Here is a 17,141-nt window from a genome sequence, read left to right as displayed (position 1 = left end):
TTATACACATCGGTTAAAAATAAAAAATTACCACAGGAACCAAACTTAATTTTAATTAAACATGTCAAAAACTATACAATGTTTTTTTACATTGACTCTGATCCAAGCCCGAGGCGGGATTTGAACCCACGACCTTTGGGTTGCCAGGTATGCACTTTACCCTCCTGGCTAGCCCGATCGGCACTATACAATGTAACTAATGGAGTGTTTCCACCACTTTTTTTTTTAAAGCTTACACAAAGTTGTTTTCAATATGAACATTAGTTTTTTCATTTAAATCCATTTTAGAGGGAAAAAATACTTTAAAATTCTTACACCCCATTGAATAAAAAACACACACACACAAAAAAAAACAAAAAACAACAATATTCAATATTAACTTAATTGAAAGAATCACAATTTTCAGAGTCAGAAACAACTGTCATATGGAGGGAGAGGTGTTAATTCCTTGCTGGTAGAGGGTTCTGGTGAAACAGGTCCAGTTGATAAAGTGTGAAGAAATCATCAAGCTTCAGGTGCCTTACACCTTGGTGCTGCTTCCTTATTACTATATATCAAAATTTTCATAATAAGGAAGTGCATCAGGGTCTGATGATGATTCAATCTAATGTGCAATGTCATCCATAACAATGTCATCCATAAATGTCTTATAACAGACATTACGATGAGGTGCAACTCATTCTCCGTCTTCTTGTTCTCTATGAAGAACATTTTCCACAAATCTCTCCTTCAGAAAAAAATTGATAACCCAGATCACCTTCATCATTTTTGAACCACTGTTCCACATCATTCTCAGTTGCATTTTTGTTGCAAGCCATCAGAAGAGTGCCTTGAAAATTAGATGCCTCAACTCCCTCGAAGTCCATTTCAGGTTCTATGGCATACTTCTTCCAAGCATTGGCCAAGGTAGTAATCTTCATATCGTTCCACACAGTTTTAATCTTTTATATTCTTTCTTATTTAGCTTAATTATTAAGCATTAGTATTTAAATTAAAGTTGAAGATAGTAGATCTGATGTTGTATGCATGTAAATTTTGCAGTGTCCTGATGCCTCTAGAAAAATGAATGAGAGTGTAAGTATATGAGAAAAAGAACACAAACCATAAATGTTACAGTTTAAGTACACTCTAACCCTACTTTTAATCTTTTATATTTTTTCTCACCCCCCCGGTGTGTGAGAAAGAGATGAATGAGTGAGTGGGGGGGGGAAGAAATTATAAACTATTAAGAAAAAAGTATAAAAATAGAATGCAAGTTGAGTGAGAATGCAGATTATAAAAGAAGTAAATGTCTCTCTCCCACTCCCCCTCACCTGGTGGGTTACCCACTGCCAGCTAACATATCCTGTCCCTGGAGCAGGATGGGCAGTTTGACCTTTCTACCGGATTCGACAAGACAGGTATCTGATAACCATCACCGACAAAGGCATACTGCAGCTTTGCTGGCAAAACGGCATTTGGCAATCTGAAGTGGGTACTCTAACCCGGTTCCCTTTAAAACCCCATCCCCAGACAGGAGACGGTCTCTGTCTCCTCCCCACCTTCTCCCATACTTTGCCTGGTGGGGCTCGTTCCCCCCACTTACCTCTTTAGGGATGCCTACTCTATCTTCCCCATCCTTCTACTTGCTTTCCCCAGTCTTCCCCCCCACGCTAAACCGACGTGACTGAGTACAGCCCTAACAATGATGCCAAATTATAATCGATGTCTAAAAATTAAACCGCTTTCTCATAAACCTCTTTCGGCCTTTCCAAATTCTAGAGTTCAACCCCCCCCCCCCCCAATATACATATATAGGTCTTTCGACACAAATCCTCGGAAATTAGGTGGCAGGGCCTGCCAGAGTACTTAAATAATCTACTGGGTGCCTGACCTGCCTCCGTGTGGCAAAATGCGGGCAACAATGGGTCCCAACAGCTAAATGGTCAGAGAAACAACAGAACATAACACTACACAGCAAACCAATCACCACACAGTTTTAAAAAATCTGGCCTCCACACAGAGTTCTGTGTCACTTACAAAGAATACAACATGGAGATAGGGGAACCCCCAGTGCCGTCAGACAACTAAACACACTTGACACTTGTCCTGGTGCCTCTTGTATGTTCTTCTGCTTCTTCAACCATCACCTCTTCAAAAACTTCTTATGCAACCTCTTACATGCAATGATTACACCCTGATCCATTGGCTGTATTAGTGAAGTAGTGTTAGGAGGCAGAAAAACATATTTAATTCTCCCATCTCTGCTAACTAACCACTCAGCATTAGGGTGAACAGGTACATTATCTAGCAGTAAAACAGCCTTTATTTCATTAGAAGGAATTTTCAGCACATCTGTCTCATGTGTGACGCTAACAGATATAAATAGGTTCTAAAATTTTCCTTTAGGATAAAGGAAAAATTTGTCCATTAAATTGAGGGCCTACCGTATATATATATAAAAAAAATTATATTTTAACTTAATTTTTGTTTTTATAAATAAAAACTTTAATCCACCTAGAAACTACATATTATATGAAAAATGAACAAAACATTTATAACTAAATACTGGTAATATGTTTTAAAGAAAGATTAAAGATTCTTACCATTTGTGGATCAGTTGACCGGCTGACCCAACCAGATATTAGCTTCAAGGTTTCTTTTTTTACAGTTCGCATACTTCGAATGAGTGGCTGCTTTGTAACACTTTCCCCATTTAATGCAATTGCAGCACTTATGTTTTCACTCATAACTTTGTAAACGTTGAGCATGTCTAAATATATACGACCCAGCTGGAAGGAACAGGAAGGGAAGATAAAATATATTTTTTATAATGCTTCAATTTGTAATTAAATAAATAATAATAAAAAAAAGATATAAACACAATGCTCTGAACATATTAAACAGTTCAGTACATACATCCAATCCCCAACTAGTACCACAGAATAATTCCTGACAATTTTTGTATAAGATGACACTGTGTTAGTGAGGCAATTTCTCATAAAAATGAAAAAATTGTGGGGATGCAACCAAACACTCCAACATGACTGACATCATTTATATAATTTTATTATTTATTATGACTATACTTTGATTATAATGCTTTGTGTGTGTGTGTGTGTGTTTTTTTTTACATGTTTATATGCATATTTGTTATAACAAATATATATATATATATAAATAAGTTAGATATATGTAACTGAATTTTACAAAAAAGAAACAAAGATAAAGGGAGAAACTTTACTTTTTTTTTTTCCTTTCATCACGTCAAGTATACAGGTTCTTTATCTGAAGATTAGACATGGGTTACTTCCACTTATTTCTATAATATTTTAAACATGTCAAACTGCGGTTGTCATGTCACTGCATCCCTCTTCTATCTTACAAAAGCACAATAAGAATGGAATACACTCTCCAAATTGGCAATTGCATTTTGAGAGCTGATATAAAGCTCTGATAAGAATTCTTGTTTCAACGTATCTGCCTCTTGTTCGTTATGCAGATGTATTAAGTCTTCATTAGAGTTGTTCATTAAGTCTTCATTAACACACCGGCAATGTGTGTTGGAGTTGTCTCTGTACAACTCCAACACACATTGCAGGTATGTTATTTTTTCTCTTCATCAGGCCTTGAAATGATGCACAAACTGGGATACCAACTCTGAGACTTCAGTGGCAATGTCAATGGCATTTTTAATATTGAAATTTCCAAAATGCTTTCACAATAGTAAACCTCACAAAATGTTTTGTAAGATAATATGCCTTAAACATAAAGATAACAAGTGGTCTACTCTGTGTCACTAAGGTATGTCTTTACAAGCATCCTTTTCCAAAACAAACTTATCTCATCAATATTAAACACTTACTTTGATGTAAAACTACCTTCTTCAATTTCTTTTTATAATATTTTAGGAAACTGTTCAGCAACCATCATATCAGAAAAATAGCCAATTCTCCCATAAACCAATCTGTACAAGCAGCTGCATGCAGTGCACATTGCTACTTCAGTTTCCTTTCAATGCAGAGAACTCATAAAGAAACCGTGTTCATCAAACAACCAGCTGTTAGTCAAAAACCAGTCCAACTTCAAAAACCACATTAAAATGAAGTTGTGTTGATGGAACTTGTGTTAGTTAGGGACTGTTGTACTACAATAAAAGAATTTTCATAAATATAATAATAATGATGATGATAAAAGAGATGAAATGGCTCAGTGGCTATGACACTGGAATGGCTCGTGGAACTGGGTTTGAGTTCCCCTTTGGCAAAGCATATGTGTGTCCATTGATGCTGCAACACCGGCATAATAAGAATAAATAATGATAATATAAAAATGTGAAAACACACAAATTGCGAGAGTACTTCAGAAGACTTACCTCCCCCATGGTCAAACTGACAGATGAGACAGAAAGTGACACCATCTGGTTTCACTCTGAAGAAATACCACCACTACCCCTGGATGCAAGCTGAAGTTAAACAGACCCACCTCCAAAAGATGAATGACGATGTCGAAGAGAAGTAATGAACATATGCACCAAGTGTGGCACATGATAAAAGTCACTTGAGTTCTGGCTTTAGATAGATGGGTCAGTTCGAAAAGTCGCAGACAGTCTCCCGAGGAAGAAGAAAGTGGAGTAAGTGGCGATGTCCTCAGTATGGCTATCACCTGGGTTGGATGGGATCTGTCCAGTTATATTAAAGGAGGCAGCAAAGGAAGCAAGCAAACCCTTAGCCATAATTATTAGAGTCCTTGAATTCGGGAGAAGTCCCGACGGACTGGAGATGTGCAAATGTAACCCCAATTCAAAAAAGGGTGACAAAGAAATTACAGACCTGTTATTATTTACACTACTGTTCTGGGAGAAAATGGAGTTACTGGTTAAAGAAGCAATGCAGGATCATCTAGACAAGACTGCAGTTATAATTGAGGAACAGCATGGGTTTATTAAGTGGAAGTCTTGTCTGACCAATTTGATCGCATAATATGATGTGGTCACAAAGGAACTAGATGCAAAAAAAAAAAAAAAAAAAAAATTTCCTATCATATACTTGGATTTCAGGAGAGCTTTTGATACTGTTGATATAAAAGACTGCTGTACAAATTGGAGAACTAAGGCATTAAAGGCAAGTTGCTGATATGAATAAAGGGATGGTTGAGCAGAAGAAGACAGACTGTGGTAAGGTAATCAACATACACTGCTCGTTGTGGACTCATGTTATTTGTGGAGTCTCCTTTGGTTCTGTGTTGGTGTCATTGCTGTTTTCTATATTTATCAATGATATTGATGAAGGTATATCAGGCTTAATGTCTAAGTTTGCAGATGATACGAAGAGTGGTGGGGTGGTTAATGAGAGTAACGATGGTATGCTACTGCAACAAGTTCTAGTTAAGTTAGGCAGTTGAGCTAAGAATTGGGAATTGAGGTTTAACATGGACATATGCAAGTTTAGAAGAATTACTTCTATCCATACTGCATATGGATAGAAGTAATTTCAGATTAACTCTGTAGTACTATATTCGTGATAGTGGAAAAAGAAAAATACCTGCGGATAATTGTGGAGTCAGATATGAAGTTTTCTGAGCAGTTCAAATAGGCTGCAAGAGAAGCTCATGGGGTCTTGTCATTGATATACAGGAGGGATAAGGAGGTGATTATACCTTTGTACATGTCTGGAGGCCTCATTTTAGGAAGAATGGAGTTGCTAGAATGGGCATAGAGAGGGCAATAAGATTGGTGAGGGGAGCAAAGGGGTGATCTTACCAAGAAAAGCCACATGTTTTAAGTTCTGCAAATTGCAATATCTGGAGACTAGGCACTTGCGAGGTAATCTGAGTAAGGTATAAGGCCTTGAATGGTTTGAGCAAGCTAAATGTTGATGGGATTCTTCCTCTTGCTCGGGTTATGAACCTGAGAGGGCATAAATTCGAATTGAGGAAAGACAGTTGTAGAATAGATGTGTAGAAACTTGCCTTTAGCCTGTGGACAGTTGATAGCTTAAATAAAAGGAAGAATTGGACAAACTTTTGGAGTAAATGGATGGGTGAAATGGGAAGTGGTTTTTTTTTTTTTTTTTTTGGCTGATGTATGTGCTTGCTTTTTTGCATCATATGTCTCTACTAATGCTAAGGACCACATAGATAAAAATGGCTTCCACAAGCGAGATGGAAGGATTCATGCTCAGCCTCTAAGGCTTGATAATGAACACCAGGAATGATAGAAAATAGTTTGCCAAGGAGTTCTGGATTGATAGAAAACACATGTTGACAATTTATATATTCATTGAAAAATCGATTGGCAACCGTGGCTTGTTATTGTGAAAAATCATCCATTTTTAACGAGAATTCAGTCTTTCTATCGTGGTTTGGATTTTAGTGGTGATTACCAAGGCTATAATGTGTGTGTCTATCTCATCTAAAGGTAGTATAATTATTAATGACAGAAGACATGTGAATTTAAATAGGTTTCTCACAAGAATAGGCCTTCTGGAATGGACTGATTGATAAGATTGTATAAGTCATCATCAGTTGCGCTGTGAAAGCCTCTACAATTTAATCGAAAAATTCTTTCCATTATTTGGTTTTTATGAGATGATGTTGGATGTGACTATTCCTTAGAAGCTGATTGCTTTTGTCAATGTTTTCATTTTATCTTACTTTGGAAAGGGGGTATCCGGAACCTGTGTTATCATTCAGATGGGGCACCTCCGTAGCCAGGTGGGAAGGAGTCTCAGTGCTTCTTGATTAGACCGGGGTTCGAACCAGTGACCACCAAATACGGAAAGGTCAGGGAATGACCACCGCATATCCCCAGAGCAATATGGCCTTAGTTGCTAATGCTCCTAAAACCCAAATAACAACAACATTCAGATGGAGTTAGAAAGACGCATCATTTGGTTCACCCAGTTCATCTATATTCATTCTGGTGGATTGTGATGGTTGTACTTTGGTGGTTAGTGAGAAACTTCCAGATCAATGCCGCAAAAGTGAAAAAAGGAACCTTTGGCTGCTCATCTGAGAATAAAAGAATGCGCCTGCAAAATAAGAGTTTTTAAAAATTGTGCCAGTGTATTAGAATTAAAAGCATGGCAGGGTTCAAATAATGGCTTTGTGGAAATTTTTTCATAACCACAGGTCTCCTGCATATGAAGGTGGAGTTCCAAACCTGCTTAATGCATATAATGAAATAGGACGTTGAATGCTGTTCAAACTTCATTTCTTGCAGTCATATTTAGATTGTCTATCTTGAAAACCTTGCTATGGTGACTGATAACAGAGAGAACAATTCAATCAAGACATTAAGTCAATGGAAAATCACTACTAAGGTTTCTATAGCACACATATGTTGGCAGGCTTGTTGGATGTTGTCCTGAACTTTCTGGACAAAGTGTACTAAAGGGAAATAATCATCTTTTTTAAAATAGCATACTGTAGTTATTTTAATTATGTGTATACTGGATACTGGGATTAAATGGCAAAAGTATTCTTACACAGCATCCGTCCCACAGGTCAAAAAACATCAAAATTTATGCCCGAAAATTTCTATTAGGAAACATCACCTTTCAGCGATTCGGGTGCCTTGTCATTCTTCATTTGGCTAATTGCTTTCTGAACTTCTTTTGTTATCGAGGGTGCTTTATCTCTTCTGTTATCTAAGGCAAGAGCGTTTTTTTCCTTATCCTTTGAACAGGGTTTGGTAATATTCTTTCCATATTTTTTAAATTTCTTGATGTGACTGTAACCAATGTTGCATTTTGTAATGAAATCATCTTAATTAACTTGCACTAATATTATCAGCAATTGCATTACAAAAACATGTTTGGGGGGGGGGGGGACTTCATATTGCAGCACAAACTGGCTTAGAAAAGCAGGTACATCTTTTGATTAATATGGAAAAAATAATTTTGCTACTAGTATAATTTAGGATTTACTATATTTAGTAAGAACACAGTGTAACTTTCTTGATCTTTAATGCTAGCAAGAAAGGACAAATTGCTGTTATCCTTATATTTGTTGAAGGTAATTGTGTGATTTGAACACAAGGCATTTCTTGAAACAGACATGACACTCCTTTACTGAGTGTCATGTCTGTTTCATTGTTTACTTTAGTAATCTGAACATAGAAAAGTGAATTTACCAGGACAAACATCTTGAAATAATATAGTACACTACTGTAAAATAGATATGTACAATTTAAAAATGTTGTGTGGATGATTTTCTTTGGCACATTTTGTCCAGAATGTTGCTCTGAAAGTGTGCCACTTTACTCCACTTTTAACGATTTTGTAGGTGCACACATGCACATAAACATAGGTCATTGGGTGGAACACGTAGAGATATACAATGAGTAGCTATTTCATTATGTGCACTTGTACAATAGTGGCACAAATTTAAGGTGCCAAAAGTGTGTGAAAGGGATGCCAGCTGCATGTTGAATCAATTGTTTCTTTCAAATGTTGCAAATTAATGTTTCTGGTTGTTGTTATTTAGTTTTTAGGAGCATTAGCAACTAAGGCCATATTGTTCCAGGGATATGCGGTGGTCATTCCCTGACCTTTCTGCATCCTCCGTATCTGGTGGTCATGGGCTCGAATCCCGGTCTAATCAAGAAGTGTGTGCTACGCACTGCTGCTCCTGCCCACCTGGCTATGGAGGCACCCTAGATGTTTCTGGATTTCTACTATGGGAAGCTAGTAGTGCATTCAACCTTATCCCACAGGGTTCTCAACTGGATTTAGATCATATAACTGGGTAGGCCACCAGAGCAGGCCAAATTCCCTCGTGTGAGACACCAGTACTGACAAGTCTGGCCTCACGACATGGTGCATTATCATGTTCTAAGATCTGCCAACTTTTGGCAATCGAAACCACGCATATCAGGCATTTGAGAGTAGAAGGAAAACGGTGGGGGGGGGCAGTTTTTTTTTTTTTGTCAGGACTGCACTGGGAAAAAAATATTAAGGTGCGCATTAGGACAACATGCATTTAAACATTAGCTTACCTAACATTTTTCATGTGTCACTTTCAATTTGGACATCAACTAATTTTGAATGCTTCAAGTAAGATACTGTTGCACACTTTGCCACACTATTGCTTCTCCAGAAATATTGAGGCAAACTTGTGTTCATAACAATACCCTTCTCCCTAGACTTGTCTGCCAGGAGAATTTTCAAAGCTTCAACCAGAAAGAGATTTGAACTCATTGTTTTTTAAAACCTGGATGAATTTCTCTCATAATTAAGTGTTTTTTTTTTTTTTTATTCATGAGTATGAATAAAAAAAAATGAATATGAGCACTTTATATGCAAAAAAAATATTTTGGTTGCTTTTTGATAAATTGACCTTTATGACCCCAACAGACATTTATCTAACTAGGGAAACATTTTTATTTATTTTTTATATACACTCCAACTTCCCTATAATGAATTAGATAAATCCAGCGAAAAATTCGTTATACAGAGATTATCTTTTTTATTGGAAATTGTTATCTCATTAGAAAATAAAAACGAATATACATTTATTTTTTAAGGTATTTTGTTTCAAAAATATACTTATTTAAATTACATTTACACAATTTTCGCTGGCAAGTATCACAAAGTTAAAAAAAAAAAAAATTGGTAATTTTCATTTGCACAGTACAATTAAAAAATTGTGATTCTCAAAGAAAACCTCACATTCATTCAGAGCATTAAAAACATTATCAGGAACACTTTCACGAAACTGTAGACCCAGACGAACCATTTTAAAAGCGTGAATTATTTCTTCACGAGTTCGGTTTTTCTATGGGTTGTTCTGATGCGTCGTCAGCATCACTGTTAATTTCTTCGTGAACATGGTCGCATCAATTGGACTGCTCAGCAGTATTCCATCTTCATTTGGACATTGTGTTATAGCCAGATCTTGATCTACATAAACATAACCATCCAGTGTTATTTCATTTTCGATGTTTCCAGACAATTCTAATAATGTCCAAAAGTTTTTCAGTTGTGAAAGGGGTAGTTCATCTTGTTCGTTCGGCTGTCATTCGACTCCTGTGTTCATTGCAAATCCCACTTTCGAAAAACAATTTTGAATAATGTATTCAGTGACATAGTTTGTCGAAACTTTTTACAGTTCAGAGATGCAATCTCTAAGGTTAATTGTAACCTCCAAGTTTCTATTTTCTTGTAACATATTGACAATCTTCATTATTATTCTCTTACAATAATAAAATTAAAAATTTTTAATAATGCCTTGGTCCACTGGCTGGAGTTTTGATGTTATATTTGGTGTAAAATCAACAACTTCAAGTTTGGCAGAAATACTGGACAGCTGTCAATAACCGACATGATTTTTCTTTTGTTATACACCTGTCTAGTTTTAATATCCACTATTTGAAAATATCACTTGTCATCCATGCTTTTTTTTTTTTTTTTTTTTTTTTTTATTAAAGGTGTAGTCAACTTCCAAAGATTTTGTGCTGGACAGTTGTCAATAACCGACATGATTTTTCTTTTTTCTTTTGTCATACACCTGTCTAGTTTTAATATCCACTCTTCGAAAATATCAATTATCATCCATGCTTTTTTTTTTTTTATTATTAAAGGTGTACTCAACTTCCAAAGATTTTGTGCCTCTAAAACATCTTGGGTTTTTTTGATTTTCCGATGACTAAAAGTCTTAATTTTTCACTTCCCGTCATATTGGCTCCAACTAGCACAGTGATTCATTCTTTGCTTTGTTTTCTGCCAAAACATTTATCATCCTTAAAAGCAAGAGTTCTATTAGGTAAACATTTAAAGAATAAACCCATTTCGTCAGCATTAAAAACACCCTTAGGTTCATATTTTTCCAAAATCTTCTTTTTAAGGTGTTGTTCCTTCTACTGGTGCAATCTTCTTCGCTTATATTAACACTTTCTCCACAAATAACCTTTTCCACAATTCTGTGGTGCTTCTTAAATTCATGTAACCACCCAGTGCGTGCATTACATTCTGATGTCCAAGGAACTGCAAATTTCAGAGATTGTTGCTTAATTATTGGACCTGATATTGGTATATTCTTTTCACGTATCATTTGCACTCATTTTAGAACAGCTTTATCAACATCTTCGTATATATACAAAGGGTACTAGGAAAGTTTTGCAATATGACGCAACAATGAATCACAGGAAGCTGCTTGTTGCTGCATGTTGAGACATGTTCATAAGTGCATAGTAGCTGCCGCGCCAAGTCGATGGGCTCAGTTATTCATTAGTAGTGAGAGTGTAAAGTGCTTGCGATGGCATCGTGGTCACGAAATGAGATAAGGACAGTTTTGCGGTATAATTTCGTGCGTGGTTTAACCATAGACCAGTGCTTAGAAGAAATGACTCTTGTACTAGATGATGATTGTCCACATCGTACAACGATATTCAGGTGGTATAGAGAATTCCAAAGGGGAAATTTCACCCTGGAGGATTCTGAGAGGCCGGGAAGGCCACAAACGTCAGTTACGGAGGAAAACGTTACTGCTGTGAGGAAAATGCTTGACGAAAACAGGCGAGTGACCTACCAACAGATAGAGGATACTTTGGGCCTAAATGCACCAGCAATTCGTTCGATTCTGCAAGATCATTTGCACGTGAAGAAACTTTGTTCTCTCTGGGTGCCGCATCAACTGACTGAAGAGCAGATGACACGACGTGTGACTTGGTGCCGGGAGATGTTAAAAACGTTTGATAAGGGACAATCTCGGTATGTGAACAACATTGTGACAGGTGACGAGACTTGGCTGTACTATTACGATCTGCCGACCAAGGCTCAAAACAAAGTTTGGGTCTTTGATGTTGACGACACACCCGTAATTGTCAGAAAATCCCGATCTGTAAAGAAGAAAATGATAGCTGTATTTTTCAAATCGAGTGGAATTGTGGAATGTGTCGTTTTGGACACGCAGAAGACAGTCACAGCTAAGTGGTATACTGAACAATGCCTGCCTAAAGTCATTGGATCTATGAAGAACCTGCGGCCAAAGTCAAGAATGGACACCTGGTACCTCTATCACGATAATGCTCCAGCTCACCGCGCCAAAGCCTGCTCCGAATATTTGACCACGACAGGACTGAAACTTCTCGAGCACCCTCCCTACAGTCCAGACCTTGCTCCTTGCGACTTTGCACTGTTCCCGCATGTGAAAATGAAGCTAAAAGGGAGGCGGTTTTCCAGTGATGAGGACCTTCTATGGGCTTGGGACAACGAGTGTGCTTTACTCCCTAGTGAAACTTGGCAGAACTGGTTTAAAGATTGGTTTCGGAGGATGGAGAGGTGTATTGAATGTAGAGGAAATTACTTTGAAAAAATTAAATAAACAAAGCTGTATTGCAAAACTTTCCTAGCACCCTTTGTACAACTTAATTTGTGTCTTGTCTGCTCCTTCAATTGCATTTAAAATTTATTCTCGATTTTTTAAAATCGTAGATAAACTGCTTGCAGGTATGCTATATTTCTCAGCAATATCTTTATTTCTTAAAACCCTGGTCAATATCATGAAGAATCTTGACTTTATCATTTAATACTTAAACACTTTCTCTTCAACATTGTTTCTGCAACTATAAAAATTACTCGACTGCAGCTCTTGCTGATACATACAGGTAGTTCTCGACTTTACGAGTTAATTCGTTCCTAGCACACGCTTGTAAAGCAAAAACTCATAAAGCGGGAATTTTTATTTCCCATAAACTTAAGGTTAAAAATAGGGGTTACGTTCGCGACAATGAAATTAGTTAGCTAATTAGTTTATGATTAAACAATGATTGATTTATCCAAAGAAATGAAAACGTAGCCTGTAAAATCAAGCAAATTATAATAATAGAGAAATTATTTACTACTTACAAATGTTAAAGAATGTTTATTCTTCATCATCATCATCGACTAAATGCTCACTCATTATTGGCTCGGCACTCGGTGGTTTGTTGCACAAGGAGTCGTCGCCTTCTAAAATGTTTCAAGAGGCATTTGTTTCCAAGACAATCTTAATCTTCTCTTTTAATTATAAATTTCACGATTGCATGCATAAGCATTTCTTAACGGCACAGACAAATTGCAACAAACACGATTCACGTGGAGTAACAAGTTTATGAAGCTTTAAAAAAAAAAAAGGAATGAAGAGAAGATTCTAAAAATTTATTTATGTTTTATATACAATTGAAGATTTCAGTAAAGGGGAAACGCATTTCACCATAATAACGCAAAAAACCACACAATTCCAGCTATCGATATTTTTGCAAATGCAATAACACAGAGTTAACTACCCGTTTATAATTGCTTGCAGTAACAGAAAAGCCCAATAAACCGGAAAGTGCAAATTGTTTTTATTATTTTATGCTTGTGACCTCCAGAAATGTGCTTTAGAAAAATATCAAAAGGCGTTCAAAATTAATTCTTATAATGGAACATATGATAATGATGAAAGTGTAGTGCATTTTAATGATTTGAATTGGTAACTAATAACAATTTACAAACCATACTCATGACCTTTTATATGGCCTTAAGGTCATGCTCGTGACCTTAAAAATAACATTTTAGAGAGATAAATACTGAATTAGCTTAGTTATACAGAGAAAATTTCAACTTCCGAGATCTTGAAACGAATTACCAAAAAACATTATTGGGTTCACATTACGATGGTGTCTTTGGAACTGATTAATATCGTAAAGTGGGGTACACTGTATTGTATAGCTATGCACTTGGTTTGGAATGCGGTATTTACGAATGTTTAACATTCATTTTTTGCAATTAATGTTCATATTTTCGATTTTGTTGATACTTGAGGAAAAAAAACTCGATAAATCCGGGAACTCATAAGGCGAGAACTTTTTTTTTTTTTTTTTTGGGTAGTTGTTGGCGCATAGGCTTCTGTCGCCATAATCCACCTCCCAAGGTTTTTGCAGTAGTTTGATCCAAGTCAGAGGTGGGAATCGAGCCTGCGACCTTGGGTTGCCAGGCTAGCCCGGTCGGCGTAAGGCGAGAACTGCCTGTACACCGTGTAACTACCTCAAACTTTACTGCACTGGCCATATAGTGAATTGTTAGTACCATCTACTCAATGATGTTTTTTTGTGGAGTTCAACAGTATCACATGACCTTTCCTATCAATCACTGTGAAGAAATATATGACTGAATATCTTTTATTCTGCTTTCATTCATATATACATGAAAGAAAATTTATGGTTAATGTATGCTGTATGTTACACTTCAGAAGAAGGAAAAAAAAAAAAAAAAAAAAAACCCAACAAAGAGCATATTAGCGTATACAACTGAAGACATTGTTTTAGAAGAAATAAATTTTTAAAAAAATTATTGAAACCATCTAATGGGAGTCCAGTTAGATGAGAACGAACATATACAAAAACTATTATATAATGATTGACAGGAAGGTCACGTGGTACAGTTGAGGTGAGAAGCGAATGTCACTCAGTAGGCATTACTAAAAACCAACTATCGAAGCATTCTATGTATTGCCACTGCAGCGTGCTAAAGATTTACCCACAGCGAATTTCGTTTTCCTCTTAGCCAACATGAATTTACAAATCTACCCTATTTATTGCCCATTGGAGGGTCTTTAAGAAGGACCCTCCTACGGGCATCAATTGCCACAAGTGTTCACTAAAAGGATGATTAATTCCAGATGCTAATGAGAAATTTCGCAGGGAAGGAGGCCATATAGCTGAGCAGCTGTTTAGCAGTAAATGCTTGAAAATCTTCAAAAATGTTTTATGCTAATTTTTTTAAAAAAATTTGTTATAGAGAGACTAACATTTCGCTATATGGGGTTAATTTTACATGTAATTTCATTTCAAGTAGCAATGTTTTGTGAAAAAAAATCGTAATACAGAGAAATTCGTTAAATAGAAGTTCATAATAGAGAAGTTCCACTGTATATTGAACTGATATAATTAATTTTTTGTAAGATTAACTATAAAACCGTTGCTAACATATTTGTGAATCACATTTAATGTATTAAAAGTTTAATCTACATGCAACATATACTAATCTGTACAATGTGAAGCACTTTAATAAACGAAACAAAATCAACGGAGATTCGACGGAGGTATGGGCCTGCAGCGAACAGTCCTTTCCAGTTCATCCCAAAGATGTTCAATGGGATTGAGATCCAGGTACTGAGCTGACCACTGCAGCAAAGAAAAATCGTCATGTTCCTGGAACCATTCCATAGCGATTCAGGCTTTGTGCAATGGCACATTATCCTGCCGGAAGTAACCATCTGGCTGAGGATAAACTGTCAACAGGAACGGATGCACTTGGTCAGCAATGATGTTTAGGTAGGATGTGGCATTCAGATGTGAATCTATGGGTATCAATGGATCCAACGTATACCAAGCAGACATTCCCCACACCATAACACTGTCCCCCCACCTTGCACAGTAGTCATCAGATATGACAGGTCCATGGATTCATGTTGTTTTTGCCAAATTCTATGCCTTCTATCAACATGATGCACCAGGAACTTCAACTCGTCAGACCAAAAAACTGTTTCCTAATCCTCGATAGTCCAGTGCTGGTGTTGCTGTGCCCACAGAAGGCATGCTCTCTTGTTCTTCATTGATAATAAAGGTACGCGATGTGGCTGTTGTAGCCCATTGTGCGACTAGTGTTCCGTTGCGATATTTTGTTCTGCGCACCAAGGTTGTATTCCGACATGATGTGTGACATTGTGGCACGTGTGTTTGCTTGCACAATTCTAGCCATCCTCATCTGACCTCTCTCATCGACAAACGATTTTCTTCCACAGGAGTGCCGCTGAGAGGATGTTTTCTGTTCGTTGCACCATTCTCGACACACCTTTGAAACTGTAGTGTGTGAAAACTTCAGGAGAACTGCCGTTTAAGAGATGCTTTGTCCAGCACGTCTTGCACCTACTACCATGCCACGTTCGAAGTCAGTCAAGATCACTCCTTTTCCCCATTCTTGCTATGGTTTGTACACTTAACTGATACTAGAAAGGTTGTTCTGTTGCATTTATATCCACAACTGTGGTCATAGGACTTGCAATGTTGCGGGACAACCATTTGTGTGCACAACAGGGATGTACCTAATAAAGTGGCAGCACAGTGTATGTATGTATGTACGTACGTACACACACACACACACTTTTTACTTTCAAATAAGGTAATTACAGGCAGGAGGAAAACAAATTTTCTATGCTAACAGCAGGTTTTTTTTAAAAGGCCATGCTGCACTAGAAATAAAATATCACTGACAGCATAAAATACGGACATGGGATTGCTTATTAGTGCAGTATGAATTCAAACATTACATAGCTAAGAATTTTGTTTCAGTTTTCTGTTAGACATTTTGACTGCTTCTAAGAACAACTACTGCAGATTTTGCCCTGCTTGAGTTGAAATGTCAAGTCAAAGTTATCTTTATAACAATAGACACAATTTATCTAGACTTGTTATCAACAGCATTTCCAGAGTTTCAACAGAAAGAAAATACGAAATGCATTTTTGTTTTTTCCTCAACTGGCTGAATATCCCCACACACTCAGTACTGTTTTAAAGAATTGTTAAAGAATCAAGCATGATATGAATTGATTTGCATTATTTCAAGATTCCTCACACACTTGTTCCTCAATCAAGGTCAACAGTACATCAATTCTTTCTTTCTTTCTTTCTTTTTTTTTTTTAATATATGTCTTTGCACTAAATTTAATTAATTGATACTACAAAACATCTATGGTCATCATTCTAGAGAATGAAATTTATCTATATCAGCATTTATAACATTTTTCATAGAGAACATGTGAACTATTTAGTTACATGCAATAATAACATATTTCCTCATTAAACAAAATAATTAAATCTATCAAATCTTTTCTTTTTTTACACCATCCATGATCTTTGCAAAAGAAATGGCTAGGACTACATCAGAATCTTCCATCTCGTTTAGACACTGATGGCAATCAACTTCGAAAATGGAAGCAGAAGATTTAAAAACTGTTATAAAAAATCTGCATATAATATTTTTCAACATATCTAAGAATAATGGCTTGAGAGCATAGTTATGAGGTATGTTTGATGAAGAGTAACATTGGCATAACATTTAAGAGAAATGAAGTTACTTTATTCAAATGAGGATAGGAACATGAAGAAATTTTTTGCATGAGTGAGGATATCATGCCTA

General features: G+C 36.5%; 1 protein-coding gene across 2 annotated transcripts in view; it reads right to left on the bottom strand.

The window, feature by feature from the left end:
• The window catches only part of emb (exportin-1 emb), a 457,135-nt gene that overhangs the window by 102,744 nt on the left and 337,250 nt on the right, over positions 1-17,141 (bottom strand). For both annotated transcript variants that reach the window (XM_090376567.1, XM_090376568.1), the window contains one exon: positions 2,586-2,771. In XM_090376567.1, the coding sequence (XP_090232693.1) occupies positions 2,586-2,771 (186 nt within the window). The remainder of the gene's footprint in view (positions 1-2,585; positions 2,772-17,141) is intronic.

Source organism: Mastigoproctus giganteus, chromosome 6, assembly GCF_048544385.1.
Source record: "Mastigoproctus giganteus isolate SK-2022 chromosome 6, ASM4854438v1, whole genome shotgun sequence".
In the NCBI taxonomy this organism is placed as follows: Eukaryota; Metazoa; Arthropoda; class Arachnida; order Uropygi; family Thelyphonidae; genus Mastigoproctus; species Mastigoproctus giganteus.
The sequence above is the reverse complement of the archived record's forward strand: the minus strand, read 5'-3'. Positions and strand labels throughout refer to the sequence as shown.